This window comes from Anomaloglossus baeobatrachus, chromosome 6 (assembly GCF_048569485.1).
Source record: "Anomaloglossus baeobatrachus isolate aAnoBae1 chromosome 6, aAnoBae1.hap1, whole genome shotgun sequence".
In the NCBI taxonomy this organism is placed as follows: domain Eukaryota; kingdom Metazoa; phylum Chordata; class Amphibia; order Anura; family Aromobatidae; genus Anomaloglossus; species Anomaloglossus baeobatrachus.
The window spans coordinates 429,684,523-429,698,860 of record NC_134358.1 but is presented as its reverse complement, the minus strand read 5'-3'; the positions used below and the strand labels follow the sequence as shown (position 1 = coordinate 429,698,860).

Genomic DNA, 14,338 nt, shown 5'->3' with positions numbered 1-14,338 from the left:
GTTTCATTTTAAATCCCTATCTATTTAATGCTATAATCTAAGCTATTCTCTAATATACTTGTATTAAAAATTCCCTACTATTTCCAAACTACAGTATCTTAACTGGTATTCTATTTTTTTTTCTATTTCCTGTCTAGTGGTGATTTATTTGAGAATCCCAGTGCATGCTGGGAGACTCAAACAAAGTGCCATCGGGGGCAGAGTCTGTCGCCATGACCGCAGTCTCTGTCCCCTGCCTGAAACAAAGTGACATCATGATGCTCATTTCAGAGACTGCTCTGTCCCTATGTGTCCCGCCCAGCTCTGTCCCTCCCTGCTCCGTGCACTGTGTGATCTGCACAGTACCAGCTCTTTCACCCACTCAGATCAGTAATAATCTGCTGGTAACAGAGCGGTGTCTATGTCCGGCATGCAGGAGTCCAGTGATGTCACTAGTGGGAAAGGCGCTAGTTTCCTGCATGCTGGGTATTGACACCTCTGTTACTAGTATATATTACTGATCTGAGATGACAACAGAGTGGGTGCTGTGCACTGTGCACATAGCCGGTTAGGGACAGAGCAGGAAGGGACACAGAGGGACATATCAGCCCCTGAAACGAGCATCATGAGGACTCTTCGTTTCAGGCAGGGGCAGAGGTCATTGTCACAGACTCTCCCCCTGATGACACTTCATTTGAGTCTCCCAGCATGCACTGAGATTTTAAAACGAATGATCATCAGACAGGAAATGGAAGAAAACTAGAATAGCAGTTAGATAGTGTAGTAAGAGAACGGTAGGGACATTTTAATACAAGTATATTAGAAAATAGCTTAGATCATAGCATCAAATAGATAGGGAAATTATAATAAAATTTACTTTTGCCTTTGGATGACCTTTTAAAAAGGAAATCTGTTACCACCAGATGTTTGTTACCTCAGCTGAGAGCAGTGTAATGATCCAGTAATGTGTCACTTACGGGGCTGCTTGCTGCAGTTTTGATAAAATCACTGTTTTATTAGCTGCAGATCTAGTAGTTCTGTGAATGCTGAGCTCTGTATAACCTCGCCCACACCACTGATTGACAACTTTCCTGTTACACCGTACATAGGCAAAAAGCTGCCAGTCAGTGGTGCGGGTGGGATTATACAGAGCTCATGAATATGGAGGACTACCTGGCAACAGGTTCACTAGTCCTCTAATCATAATCTCATGATGTGAAAACACTGATTTATGAAAAACCACAGCGATGAGCTAAGTAAGGCTAGTTTGACACTTGTGTTCAGCGGCATCCGTTGCATTGCGTTGTGTGACGGATGCAACGGATGTGTTGCATTTAGTGGCACAACGGATCATACAAAACAACGGAATTTTTTTTTTTTCTTTCTTCTCTACAGTTTTACCGGCGGCAGACTATTGTGAAAGATCAGCTGATTGCTCACAGCAGCCGGCCGCCGGGTCATCAGCTGATCGCTCACGGCCGCCGGGTCATCAGCTGATCGCTCACGGCCGCCGGGTCATCAGCTGATCGCTCACGGCCGCCGGGTCATCAGCTGATCGCTCACGGCCGCCGGGTCATCAGCTGATCGCTCACGGCCGCCGGGTCATCAGCTGATCGCTCACAGCAGCCGGCCGCCGAATCATCAGCTGATCGCTCACGGCCGCCGGGTCATCAGCTGATCGCTCACGGCCGCCGGGTCATCAGCTGATCGCTCACGGCCGCCGGGTCATCAGCTGATCGCTCACAGCAGCCGGCCGCCGGATCATCAGCTGATCGCTCACAGCAGCCGGCCGCCGGATCATCAGCTGATCGCTCAAAGCAGCCGGCCGCCGGGTCATCAGCTGATCGCTCACAGCAGCCGGCCGCCGGGTCATCAGCTGATCGCTCACAGCAGCCGGCCGCCGGGTCATCAGCTGATCGCTCACAGCAGCCGGCCGCCGGGTCATCAGCTGATCGCTCACAGCAGCCGGCCGCCGGGTCATCAGCTGATCGCTCACAGCAGCCGGCCGCCGGGTCATCAGCTGATCGCTCACAGCAGCCGGCCGCCGGGTCATCAGCTGATCGCTCACAGCAGCCGGCCGCCGGGTCATCAGCTGATCGCTCACAGCAGCCGGCCGCCGGGTCATCAGCTGATCGCTCACAGCAGCCGGCCGCCGGGTCATCAGCTGATCGCTCACAGCAGCCGGCCGCCGGGTCATCAGCTGATCGCTCACAGCAGCCGGCAGCCGGGTGATCAGCTGATCGTTCGGCCGCCGAGAACGTGTGAGGGGGGCGGAGTGCGGGGGGCGGAGTGCGGGTTGGGTGGAGCCGAGCGGGACCATGGCGCTGAGGACGTCAGTGCAGCGAGGAATGCAAGGCTGGGGACAGGTGAGTGTGAGTGTGTGTCTGTGTGCGTGCTTGTGTACATGTGGAGTGGAGTGCGGGAGGGGGCGGAGCCAAGCGGTAAAGTGTCGGGCTCCCTGCACACGTAGCCAGGGTAAATATCGGGTAACTAAGCAAAGCACTTTGCTTAGTAACCCAATGTGTACCCTGGTTACGTGTGCAGGGAGCCAGAGAGAGCATGCGCAGCGAAATCCTACGAATTGCGCTGCTCAAAAAACATTACAGGCTGCATTCCTTCCACCCAGCGGAAGCAACGCAGGTCCATCACTCACAATCTGTCGTCCATACAAGTCTATGGGAAGCAGAGTAATCCATTAACGGATTCCGCTGTTTTCCAAAACGGCGGATTGCAACTGAAGGAAAACAACGCAAGTGTGAAACTAGCCTTAGTGACATCTCTGGAATCAGGGTTTGTCTCTACATTATGGGACTGATTGATTAGGTGGCAAAAACTCGGTGACAGATTCCCTTAAAAGAAGGGAATTTTGTTTACTTACCGTAAATTCCTTTTCTTCTAGCTCCTATTGGGAGACCCAGACAATTGGGTGTATAGCTTCTGCCTCCGGAGGCCACACAAAGTATTACACTTTTAAAAAAGTGTAACCCCTCCCCTCTGCCTATACACCCTCCCGTGCATCACGGGCTCCTCAGTTTTGGTGCAAAAGCAGGAAGGAGGAAACCTATAAATTGGTCTAAGGTAAATTCAATCCGAAGGATGTTCGGAGAACTGAAACCATGAACCAAAAGAACAATTCAACATGAACAACATGTGTACACAAAAGAACAACAGCCCGAAGGGAACAGGGGCGGGTGCTGGGTCTCCCAATAGGAGCTAGAAGAAAAGGAATTTACGGTAAGTAAACAAAATTCCCTTCTTTGTCGCTCCATTGGGAGACCCAGACAATTGGGACGTCCAAAAGCAGTCCCTGGGTGGGTAAAAGAATACCTCGATAACAAGAGCCGACACGACTCCCTCTTACAGGTGGGCCACCGCCGCCTGAAGGACTTGCCTACCTAGACTGGCATCTGCCGAAGCATAGGCATGCACTTGATAGTGCTTTGTGAAAGTGTGCAAACTAGACCACGTAGCTGCCTGACACACTTGTAGAGCCGTTGCCTGGTGCCACAATGCCCAGGACGCCCCCACGGCTCTGGTAGAATGGGCTTTCAGCCCCGAAGGAATCGGAAGCCCCGAAGAACGGTAAGCTTCAAGAATCGGTTCCTTAATCCACCGAGCCAAGGTTGACCTGGAAGCTTGCGAACCCTTACGCTGACCAGCCACAAGGACAAAAAGCGCATCTGAATGGCGCAGGGGCGCTGTGCGAGACACGTAGAAACGGAGTGCTCTCACTAGATCTAATGAGTGCAAATCCTTTTCAAAGCGGTGAATTGGATTAGGGCAAAATGAAGGTAAGGTGATATCTTGATTGAGATGAAAAGGCGATACCACCTTAGGGAGAAATTCAGGGACAGGACGGAGCACCACCTTATCCTGGTGAAAAACCAAGAAGGGGGCTTTGCATGACAGTGCTGCGAGCTCCGACACTCTACGGAGTGAAGTAACTGCTACTAGAAATGCCACTTTCTGCGAAAGACGCGATAAGGAGACATCCCGCAGCGGCTCAAAAGGCGGTTTCTGAAGAGCCGTTAGCACCCTGTTAAGGTCCCAGGGTTCCAGCGGACGCTTGTAAGGTGGGACTATGTGGCAAACTCCCTGCAGGAACGTGCGGACCTGCGGAAGCTTGGCCAGGCGCTTTTGAAAGAATATTGAGAGTGCCGATACTTGCCCTTTGAGAGAACTAAGTGACAACCCCTTATCCATTCCGGATTGAAGGAAGGAAAGAAAAGTGGGTAAGGCAAAAGGCCAGGGAGAAAAACCTTTATCAGAACACCAGGACAAGAAAATCCGCCAAGACCTGTGATAGATCTTGGCGGACGTCAGTTTCCTGGCCTGTCTCAGTGGCAATGACATCCTGAGACAACCCTGAAGACGCTAGGAGCCAGGACTCAATGGCCACACAGTCAGGTTGAGGGCCGCAGAATTCAGATGGAAAAACGGCCCTTGCGACAGCAAGTCTGGGCGGTCTGGCAGCGCCCACGGCTGACCCACCGTGAGATGCCACAGATCCGGGTACCATGACCGTCTCGGCCAGTCCGGAGCGACGAGAATGGCGCGACGGCAGTCGGACCTGATCTTGCGTAGTACTCTGGGCAGCATTGCCAGAGGAGGAAATACATAAGGCAGTTGAAACTGCGACCAATCCTGAACTAATGCGTCCGCCGCCAGAGCTCTGTGATCTTGAGATCGTGCCATGAAGGCCGGGACCTTGTTGTTGTGCCGTGACGCCATGAGATCGACGTCCGGCGTTCCCCAGCGGCGACAGATCTCTCGAAACACTTCTGGGTGCAGGGACCATTCCCCCGCATCCATGCCCTGACGACTGAGAAAATCTGCCTCCCAGTTTTCTACGCCCGGTATGTGAACTGCGGAGATGGTGGATGCTGTGGCTTCCACCCACTGCAGAATTCGCTGGACTTCCTGGAAGGCTTGACGACTCCGCGTGCCGCCTTGGTGGTTGATGTATGCGACGGCAGTGGCGTTGTCCGACTGGATACGGATCTGCCTGCCCTCCAGCAACTGCTGGAAAGCCAATAGGGCCAGATACACTGCCCTTATCTCCAGGACATTGATCTGCAGGGAAGACTATCGGAGTCCAGGTTCCCTGAGCCCTGTGATGGAGGAACACCGCTCCCCACCCTGACAGGCTCGCCTGCAGTGACAGCTGTTTGTCTAGTGGAAGCTTGACTACCGCTGACTGTGTATGAAACTCCATCCCTAGATAGGTCAGAGATTGGGTCAGTGTCAACTTGGATTTTGGGAAGTTGATGAGCCACCCGAACTGCTGGAGTGTCTCCAGAGCGACGGAAAGGCTGTGTTGACACGCCGCCCGAGAAGGTGCCCTGACTAGGAGATCGTCTAAGTAGGGAATCACCGAGTGCCCCTGAGAATGCAGGACCGCCACAACGGATGCCATGACTTTGGTGAAAACCCGTGGGGCTGTCGCCAGGCCGAAGGGCAATGCCACGAACTGAAGGTGTTCGTCCCCGATGGCAAAACGCAAAAAGCGTTGATGTTCTGGTGCAATCGGCACATGGAGATAGACATCCTTGATGTCGATCGATGCGAGGAAGTCTCCTTGTGACATCGAGGCGATGACCGAGCGGAGAGATTCCATCCGGAATCGTCTGGTGCTCACGTGTTTGTTGAGCAATTTGAGGTCCAGAACGGGACGGAATGATCCGTCTTTCTTTGGCACCACGAATAAGTTGGAGTAAAAACCGCGACCCTGTTCCTGAGTGGGAACGGGGGTCACAACTCCTTTTTTCAGAGCGTCCACTGCTTGAAAAAGTGCGTCTGCTCGCGCGGGGGGGCGGGGAGGTTCTGAAGAAATGAGTCGGAGGACGAGAGCTGAACTCTATCCTGTAACCGTGAGACAGAATGTCTCTCACCAATCGGTCTTGAACATGTGGCCACCAGGTGTCGCGAAAGCGGGAGAGCCTGCCACCGACCGAGGATGCGGTTCGGGGATGCCGTGAGTCATGTGGAGGCCGCCTTGGAAGCAGTGCCTCCGGCGGTCTTTTGGGGGCGTGACTTAGATCGCCACGCCTAGGAGTTCCTCTGGCCTTTGTCCTGTCTATTGGACGAAGAGGACTGTGGCTTGGCGGAGGGACGAAAGGACCGAAACCTCGATTGAATTTTTCGTTGCTGAGGTCTCTTAGGTTTGGACTGGGGTAAGGAGGAGTCCTTTCCCTTGGATTCCTTAATAATCTCATCCAAACGTTCGCCAAACAATCTCTCGCCAGAAAACGGCAAACCGGTTAAGAACCTCTTGGAAGCAGAGTCTGCTTTCCATTCGCGCAGCCACATGGCCCTGCGGACTGCAACCGAATTAGCGGATGCCACCGCTGTACGGCTAGCAGAGTCTAGGACTGCGTTCATGGCGTAGGAAGAAAACGCCGACGCCTGAGAGGTTAAAGATGCAACCTGCGGGGCAGACGTACGTGTGACCGCATTAATCTCAGCCAGACAAGCTGAGATAGCTTGGAGTGCCCACACGGCTGCAAAAGCCGGGGCAAAAGACGCTCCCGTGGCCTCATAGATGGATTTCACCAGGAGTTCTATCTGCCTGTCAGTGGCATCTTTTAGTGATGAGCCATCTGCAACTGAAACTACAGATCTAGCCGCCAATCTGGAGACTGGGGGATCCACCTTAGGACATTGAACCCAACCCTTAACTACGTCAGCGGGGAAGGGGTAACGTGTGTCAGTAAGGCGCTTAGTAAAGCGCTTGTCCGGAACCGCTCTGGGCTTCTGGACAGCATCTCTGAAGTTAGAGTGATCAAAAAATGCACTCCGTGTACGTTTGGGAAACCTAAACTGGTGTTTCTCCTGCTGAGAGTCCGACTCCTCTATAGGTGGAGGCGGGGGAGATAGATCCAACACCTGATTGATGGACGAGATAAGATCATTTACTAAGGCGTCCCCTTCAGGTGTATCAAGATTGAGAGCAACATCAGGGTCCGAGCCCTGAGCTGCACCCTCCGCCTCGTCCTCCAGAGAGTCCTCAAGCTGGGAACCCGAGCAGCGTGAGGAAGTCGGGGAAGATTCCAAGCAAGCCCGCTTAGCTGGTCTGGGACTGTGGTCCGTGGAGGAGTCCTCCACGTGAGACCTAGGGTCCTCCCCGGCCGGGGTGTACCGAGAGGGACCTGGAGGCGCCGATCTATCAGGGTCCGGGGCCTGTGTAAGGACCAGTCTGGACTGCAGGGCTTCCAGCAACTTGGCAGACCATCTGTCCATAGACTGAGCCATGGATAGTGAGAGTGACTCAGAGCTTTTCAGCAAAAACTGCAAACTCTGTCGCTGCCACCTGGACAGTGGAAGCAGGGGGGTCTGCCTGAGCCGAGGGGCCCACTAGTGACCGAGGCTCCGGCTGAGCAAGCGTAACAGGGGTCGAGCATTGCTCACAGTGAGGGTAGGTGGAACCCGCAGGTAGCATGGCCCTACAAAAGGTACATGTCGCAAAAAAACCCTGTGCTTTAGTGCCCTTGCTCCTTGTGGCCGACATGCTGTTGTGACCTAGGAGCGTGATCACTGAGTGTATATAGAAAAAGGGGTATACAGCCTGGCCGAACAGAATAAGTATATATATATATATATATATATATATATATATATATATATATATATATATATATATATATATATATATATATATATATATACACGTATCTATACCGGCACCCAAGGGGACCAACACCGAGTGACCGGTGCAGGCTTACCGACCGCTACAAGCGGGGTGTGTGTGCTCCAGATTCCCTGCCTGGTCTCCCAGAGCTGCAGAGCTGTTCTCTGTGATTCTCCACCGGCAGAATGTCCTAAAGATGGCTGCCGGAGCTCTCAGGGGAGGAGTGAAGCCATGGGCGGCGTTAGGAAAAGTGCGGGAATCTGGGGTCCCCACAGTGATCAGTGAGGGGGGAGGGAGCATACAGGATGCCCCTGCCCTCACATCCGACGTCCGGTCGGCTGTCCCGCCCCTATCTCTGATAGACAGGCCCGGGGGCGGGAGTTTTGCCACTAGGCCGCGATGAAGCCGGGGACTAAATTTAATACCGCGGCCGACAAGCAGGTGCGGTCGGCGCGGTAGTCCCTGGTCTTCACAATTCAGCAGTCAGATGCGGCGTCCGGACACCAGGCGCTCCATACACAGTCCCCATGGGGACACAGAGTACCTCGTGGATGCAGGGCCCTGTCCCTGAAGATAGATAAGCTCCTGTCCAGCAGATTCCCTCAGGGGCTGCGGAGGGAGCACGGTCCCAGAACCTGGATGACCGCTTCGGATCCCACTTCTACCAGAGCCCGCAGGGATGGAGAAGGAAACACGGCATGAGGCTCCGGCCGTCGTACCCGCAATGGGTACCTCAACCTTAACAGCACCGCCGACTTAGTGGGGTGAGAAGGGAGCATGCCGGGGGCCCCGTGGGGGCCCTCTTTTCTTCCAACCGATACAATCAGCAGCTGCTGCTGACTAAAATGGGATGCATGAGTGGATGTGTGCCTCCTTCCACACAAAGCATAAAACTGAGGAGCCCGTGAGGCACGGGAGGGTGTATAGGCAGAGGGGAGGGGTTACACTTTTGAGTGTAATACTTTGTGTGGCCTCCGGAGGCAGAAGCTATACACCCAACTGTCTGGGTCTCCCAATGGAGCGACAAAGAAAAAGAGGATCTTCCACCAAGTTTTTCATTGTGAGCCGGACATACAAATGCAACAGTGGCTGCAGAACACAATAAAAATGTTTCTTTTTTTTTTTAATTCTAACTCTACATTGTGGAAATAGAGGCCAAATACTTTGATTGCTAATTAGTTAATTTTTGTTAAAGGGTTCGTCCCACGAACAAGGTACATATAATTATTATGAGCTCTATTAATAAAAAGTTCCACAATTGGATGCGACTTAAAAAAAAGTTCCTAAGCTGAGAATCTTATATGTGTCCCTGCTATGTACTGTGTAATGGCAGTGTCTGACCGTACAGGGACCTGGTCTCCTTTCTTAGCACTGTCACCTCTGCTGTACCTCCCCCTCCCCATACTGTCTGTCCAGATCTGTGTCAGTATCTCGTTTATGTCTGCGGTCATTGTTCTGCAGTGAGCACACACCAGAGGAGAACTGATAGGAGGGTTTGTAATGTGACACAGATAAGTTCAGCTGTACTACCCCAATCCCCACACTTACTAATGCAGGAGATGAGGCCAGCAGATCAGGGCTGTATCATTACATCTCACACATTGGAAACCCTGCTGTAAGTTATGGTGGGGCGTGATCTTTTGTTTGAGTTATGATTGGCCACCATCACACGGGGGATGAAGACGTACACGCCCCAGTGAAAGCTCTCTGATAACACCCACTGGGGCTTATCAAAAATTAACTCATTATGGGCCAAATGTTTGGATTGTTAATATTTCCAAAACAGCGATGTAAGATTGAAACAAAACAAATACTTTTATTCCACTCTGCAGCCACTATTACATTGTGTGTCCACTTCAGAATGAAAACTTTTACAAAAATGTCCTCTTTAAATATTTAATGGATGGAATGTCTTTACACTGTAAAGAATCCACAGGAATCTTCATCTGATTGATCTCTTACCTCATAATCTTGTACAATTCCCATTCGCTTCAAAGCCATTAGGCGGCTATAAAAAAAAAAAAATATGACAGCGTGAAAAAAACAACAAAATGTTATTTATGAGTAGTGATGAGCGAGCATGCTTGTCACTACTCGGTACTCGCACGAGTATCACTGTACTCGGGCTGCTCGGCGGGGAACGAGTAATCTCGCGATACTCGTGCTTTACTCGTGGTCTTCATTTCTGCATGTTGGCGCTCTTTTGAGAGCCAGCCCTCATGCAGGGATTGGCTGGCAGACCACTGCAATGCCACAGCCCTGTTAGTTGTGGAATTGCAGTGATTGGCCGGCCTGCACAGCGTCACCGAGCCTTTATATCGGCCGGCGCGCTGTGCTCTGCTCACAGCTATTCTGACAGTGAGTGTAGGGAGAGTGTCGCTGATTCAGGGAAAGCTTTGCGGCCCTTTATAGCTTTTTCAGTTGCAGGGCTGCAAACAGTGTGACCAAAAGTCCTTCTCAGGACTATTCTAGTTGTATACAGGCAGGCAGGGTATAGCCAGGTCGGAGTACAGTAGCAGAGTCCTTCTCAGGACTATTGTTGCTATATACAGGCAGGGTATAGCCAGGTCTGAATACAGGCTAGTGACCAAAAGAGTCCTTGTCAGGACTATTGTAGCAGTATACAGGCAGGCAGGCAGGCAGGGTAGTGGTGACCGTATACCAGCCTTCATATCTGGGGCTGGTGTACACAGTGTAAAACAGTCCAGATAGTGTCTGACTTGTCTGTACTGTAATTGTCGCTCCCCAAAAAAACCTGTTAGTAGGTTATTATTGCGTCCGTGCTTGGTTTTTAAAACCGCACGTGTGTGCCTGTTGGTGGCAGCGTACAGGTGCACTGGTGTGCGTTTACCAAACTATTATATAACGCACAAGTGTAGTGTATAATACACGTCAGTCAGCAGTGGCTGATAGTGTCAGAGTTCTTAATTTTTGCTCCTAAAACCTGTGTTAGGTTATTATTGCGTCCGTGCTTGGTTTTTAAAACCGCACGTGTGTGCCTGTTGGTGGCAGCGTACAGGTGCACTGGTGTGCGTTTACCAAACTATTATATAACGCACAAGTGTAGTGTATAATACACGTCAGTCAGCAGTGGCTGATAGTGTCAGAGTTCTTAATTTTTGCTCCTAAAACCTGTGTTAGGTTATTATTGCGTCCGTGCTTGGTTTTTAAAACCGCACGTGTGTGCCTGTTGGTGGCAGCGTACAGGTGCACTGGTGTGCGTTTACCAAACTATTATATAACGCACAAGTGTAGTGTATAATACACGTCAGTCAGCAGTGGCTGATAGTGTCAGAGTTCTTAATTTTTGCTCCTAAAACCTGTGTTAGGTTATTATTGCGTCCGTGCTTGGTTTTTAAAACCGCACGTGTGTGCCTGTTGGTGGCAGCGTACAGGTGCACTGGTGTGCGTTTACCAAACTATTATATAACGCACAAGTGTAGTGTATAATACACGTCAGTCAGCAGTGGCTGATAGTGTCAGAGTTCTTAATTTTTGCTCCTAAAACCTGTGTTAGGTTATTATTGCGTCCGTGCTTGGTTTTTAAAACCGCACGTGTGTGCCTGTTGGTGGCAGCGTACAGGTGCACTGGTGTGCGTTTACCAAACTATTATATAACGCACAAGTGTAGTGTATAATACACGTCAGTCAGCAGTGGCTGATAGTGTCAGAGTTCTTAATTTTTGCTCCTAAAACCTGTGTTAGGTTATTATTGCGTCCGTGCTTGGTTTTTAAAACCGCACGTGTGTGCCTGTCGGTGGCAGCGTACAGGTGCACTTGTGTGCAATTTCCAGAAACTTTGATATAACGCACAAGTAGTGAATATACACGTCAGCAGTGCACAGCATTGCAAAATGCGCAAGGGCATTGGCAAGGAACAAGGAAGTGGACGTGATGGTGGTGCAGGCAGAGGCCGAGGTCGTGGGCAAGCTCTAATTTCGCCACAACAAAGGGCCACATCTAGTCGCTCGCACGTCCTGTCCCAAATTCTTGGGGACCGCAGCAGTACACCGCTCTTGAACCAAGACCAGTGTCAACAGGTTGTTAGTTGGATAGCGGATAATGCTTCCAGTCAGCTTGGCACCACCACAAACACTCTGTCTTCCACACGGTCAAGTGTCAGTAGCCGTGATACTGCACCGCACATTTCTGAACCTGATCCTCCTTCCTACCACCAGGCTGAGTACACGTCCTCCTCGGACATTAATGATCCCACACTTGGACACTCGGAAGAGCTGTTCACGTTTCCATTCACACATTCTGGCCTCTCGCCAGCTCATATTGAAGTGGGTCATGAGGAGATCGTCTGTACAGATGGCCAAATATTTGAGCAGCCACGTTCTCACGAAGTTGGCAACGTGTCTCAACAAGTGGTGGACGATGATGAGACACAATTGTCAGCAAGTCAGGAGGAGGAGCAGGGTGCGGAAGAGGAAGACGACGTGGTGGATGATCCAGTAACTGACCCAACCTGGCAGGAGGATATGCAGAGCGAGGACAGCAGTGCACAGGGGGAGGGAGGCGTAGCATCACAACAGGCAGTAAGAAGCAGGGTGGTGGCCCCAGGCAGAAGTCAGGCAACCGTTCCCCGGAACAACACGACGACACAAGGTGCCTGTCCAAATGTTAGGTCTTCACGAGTCTGGCAGTTTTTTAAGTTGGATCCAGATGATTCAAAAAAGGCCATTTGCAACACCTGCCGTGCCAGCATCAGCAGGGGTACCAAAACTAGCAGCCTGACCACCACCAGCATGATCAGGCACATGTCAGCCAAGCACCCGACTTTGTGGGAAGTACAACAGAGTCGAGGAGCAGTGCTTGCTGATGTCACTGCTACGTCTTCGCTGGTTGTGCATGCGAGCCAATCCTCTGTCCATGCTGCCTGCGAACAAGCCTCCTCCACTCCTGCACCTACAGTTGCCTACGCAGAAAGAACACCATCATCAAGCACGTCCTTGTCCCAGCGCAGCGTTCAGTTATCCATTCAGCAAACCTTTGAACGCAGGCGCAAATACACTGCCAACACCCCACATGCCACAGTTCTAAATGCTAACATTTCGCGACTGCTTGCGCTGGAAATGTTGCCTTTTAGGCTGGTGGAGACAGAAGCATTCCGTGACCTGATGGCGGCAGCTGTCCCACGTTACTCGGTCCCCAGCCGCCACTATTTCTCCCGGTGTGCCGTCCCCGCGTTGCATAACCACGTGTCACAAAACATCACACGTGCCCTGAACAACGCTGTTTCACCCAAGGTCCACCTAACCACAGACACGTGGACAAGTGCTTGTGGGCAAGGCCGCTACATCTCGTTGACGGCACACTGGGTTAATATTGTGGAAGCTGGGACCCAGTCTGAGCGAGGGACGCAACACGTCCTTCCCACACCAAGGTTTGCAGGCCCTACCTCAGTCAGTGTTTCACCCACACTCTACAGCTCCGGAATGTCATGCTCTTCAGCCTCCTCCTCCTCCTGCGCATCCTCATCCACTGTGCCCTCCACACCAGTCACAAGCTGGAAGCACTGCAGCACTGCCTCGGCGAAGCGGCAACAGGCTGTGCTGAAGCTAATCTGCATAGGTGACAAACCCCACAATGCAGAAGAGCTGTGGACAGCTCTGAAACAGCAGGCAGATCACTGGCTCACACCTCTGAACCTAAAGCCAGGAAAGGTCGTTTGTGACAATGGCCGGAACCTGGTGGCGGCTTTGAGGCGAGGCCAGCTGACACATGTTCCATGCGTGGCCCATGTGCTCAACCTCGTGGTTCAGCGGTTTATAAAGTCATACCCAGAGCTGTCTGATCTGCTGGTAAAAGTTCGCCGCCTGTCTGCACATTTTCGAAAGTCACCTACTGCTTCAGCCGGCCTTGCCGGCTTTCAGCGCCGTTTGCATCTTCCGGCTCACAGACTGGTGTGTGATGTCCCCACGCGTTGGAATTCAACTCTGCACATGTTGGTCAGGATATGTGAGCAGAAGAGGGCAGTTGTTGAGTACCTGCATCACCTAAGCCGTCGGGAAATGGGTCAAACTCCACACATAACACCTGAGGAGTGGAGATGGATGTCAGACCTATGTACCATCCTCCAAAACTTTGAGGACTCCACCAAGATGGTGAGTGGTGATGACGCCATTATTAGCGTCACCATACCGCTACTCTGCCTTCTAAAACGGTCCCTGCTGAAAAACAAACATGATGCATTGCAGGCGGAGCGCGATGAGTTGCAGCAAGAAACAGTAGTGGGTGTGGGTGATAACACACAGCCCAGCCTCGTCTCATCACAACGTGCAGTGGAGGACTATGACGAGGAGGAGGATGAAGACATGGAGCAACTCTCCGGCCAAATTGAGGATATGACATGCACACCAGTCATATCCTCGATTCAGCGTGGCTGGCCAGAGGACAGGGTAGATGAGGAGGAGGAGGAGGAGGAGGAGGAGGAGGAGGAGGACAGCATGTTCAGTCATCTTGTTGGTCAGGCTACTGAAGTCCTGGCTGTTAAGAGTCTGGCGCACATGGCTGACTTTATGGTAAGCTGCCTGTCTCGTGACCCTCGCGTTAAGAACATCTTGGCCGACAATCATTACTGGTTGGTAACACTGTTAGACCCACGCTACAAGGAGAACTTTTTGTCTCTTATTCCCGTGGAGGAGAGGTCAACCAAAATGCAGCAGTTTCGGAAGGCCATACTCACGGAAGTAGGCAAAGCATTCCCCTCACAAAACGCTAGCGGCA

At 51.7% G+C, this 14,338-nt stretch overlaps 1 protein-coding gene across 2 annotated transcripts in view; it reads right to left on the bottom strand.

Moving 5' to 3' along the window:
• UBA5 (ubiquitin like modifier activating enzyme 5) overlaps positions 1–14,338 on the bottom strand; it is a 68,284-nt gene that overhangs the window by 47,093 nt on the left and 6,853 nt on the right. The window contains exon 2 of one of the 2 annotated variants that reach the window (XM_075316626.1): positions 9,569–9,614. The exons of the other annotated variant lie outside the window; for it this stretch is intronic. Coding sequence (XP_075172741.1) covers positions 9,569–9,614 — 46 coding nt within the window. The remainder of the gene's footprint in view (positions 1–9,568; positions 9,615–14,338) is intronic. 2 annotated transcript variants of the gene reach the window in all.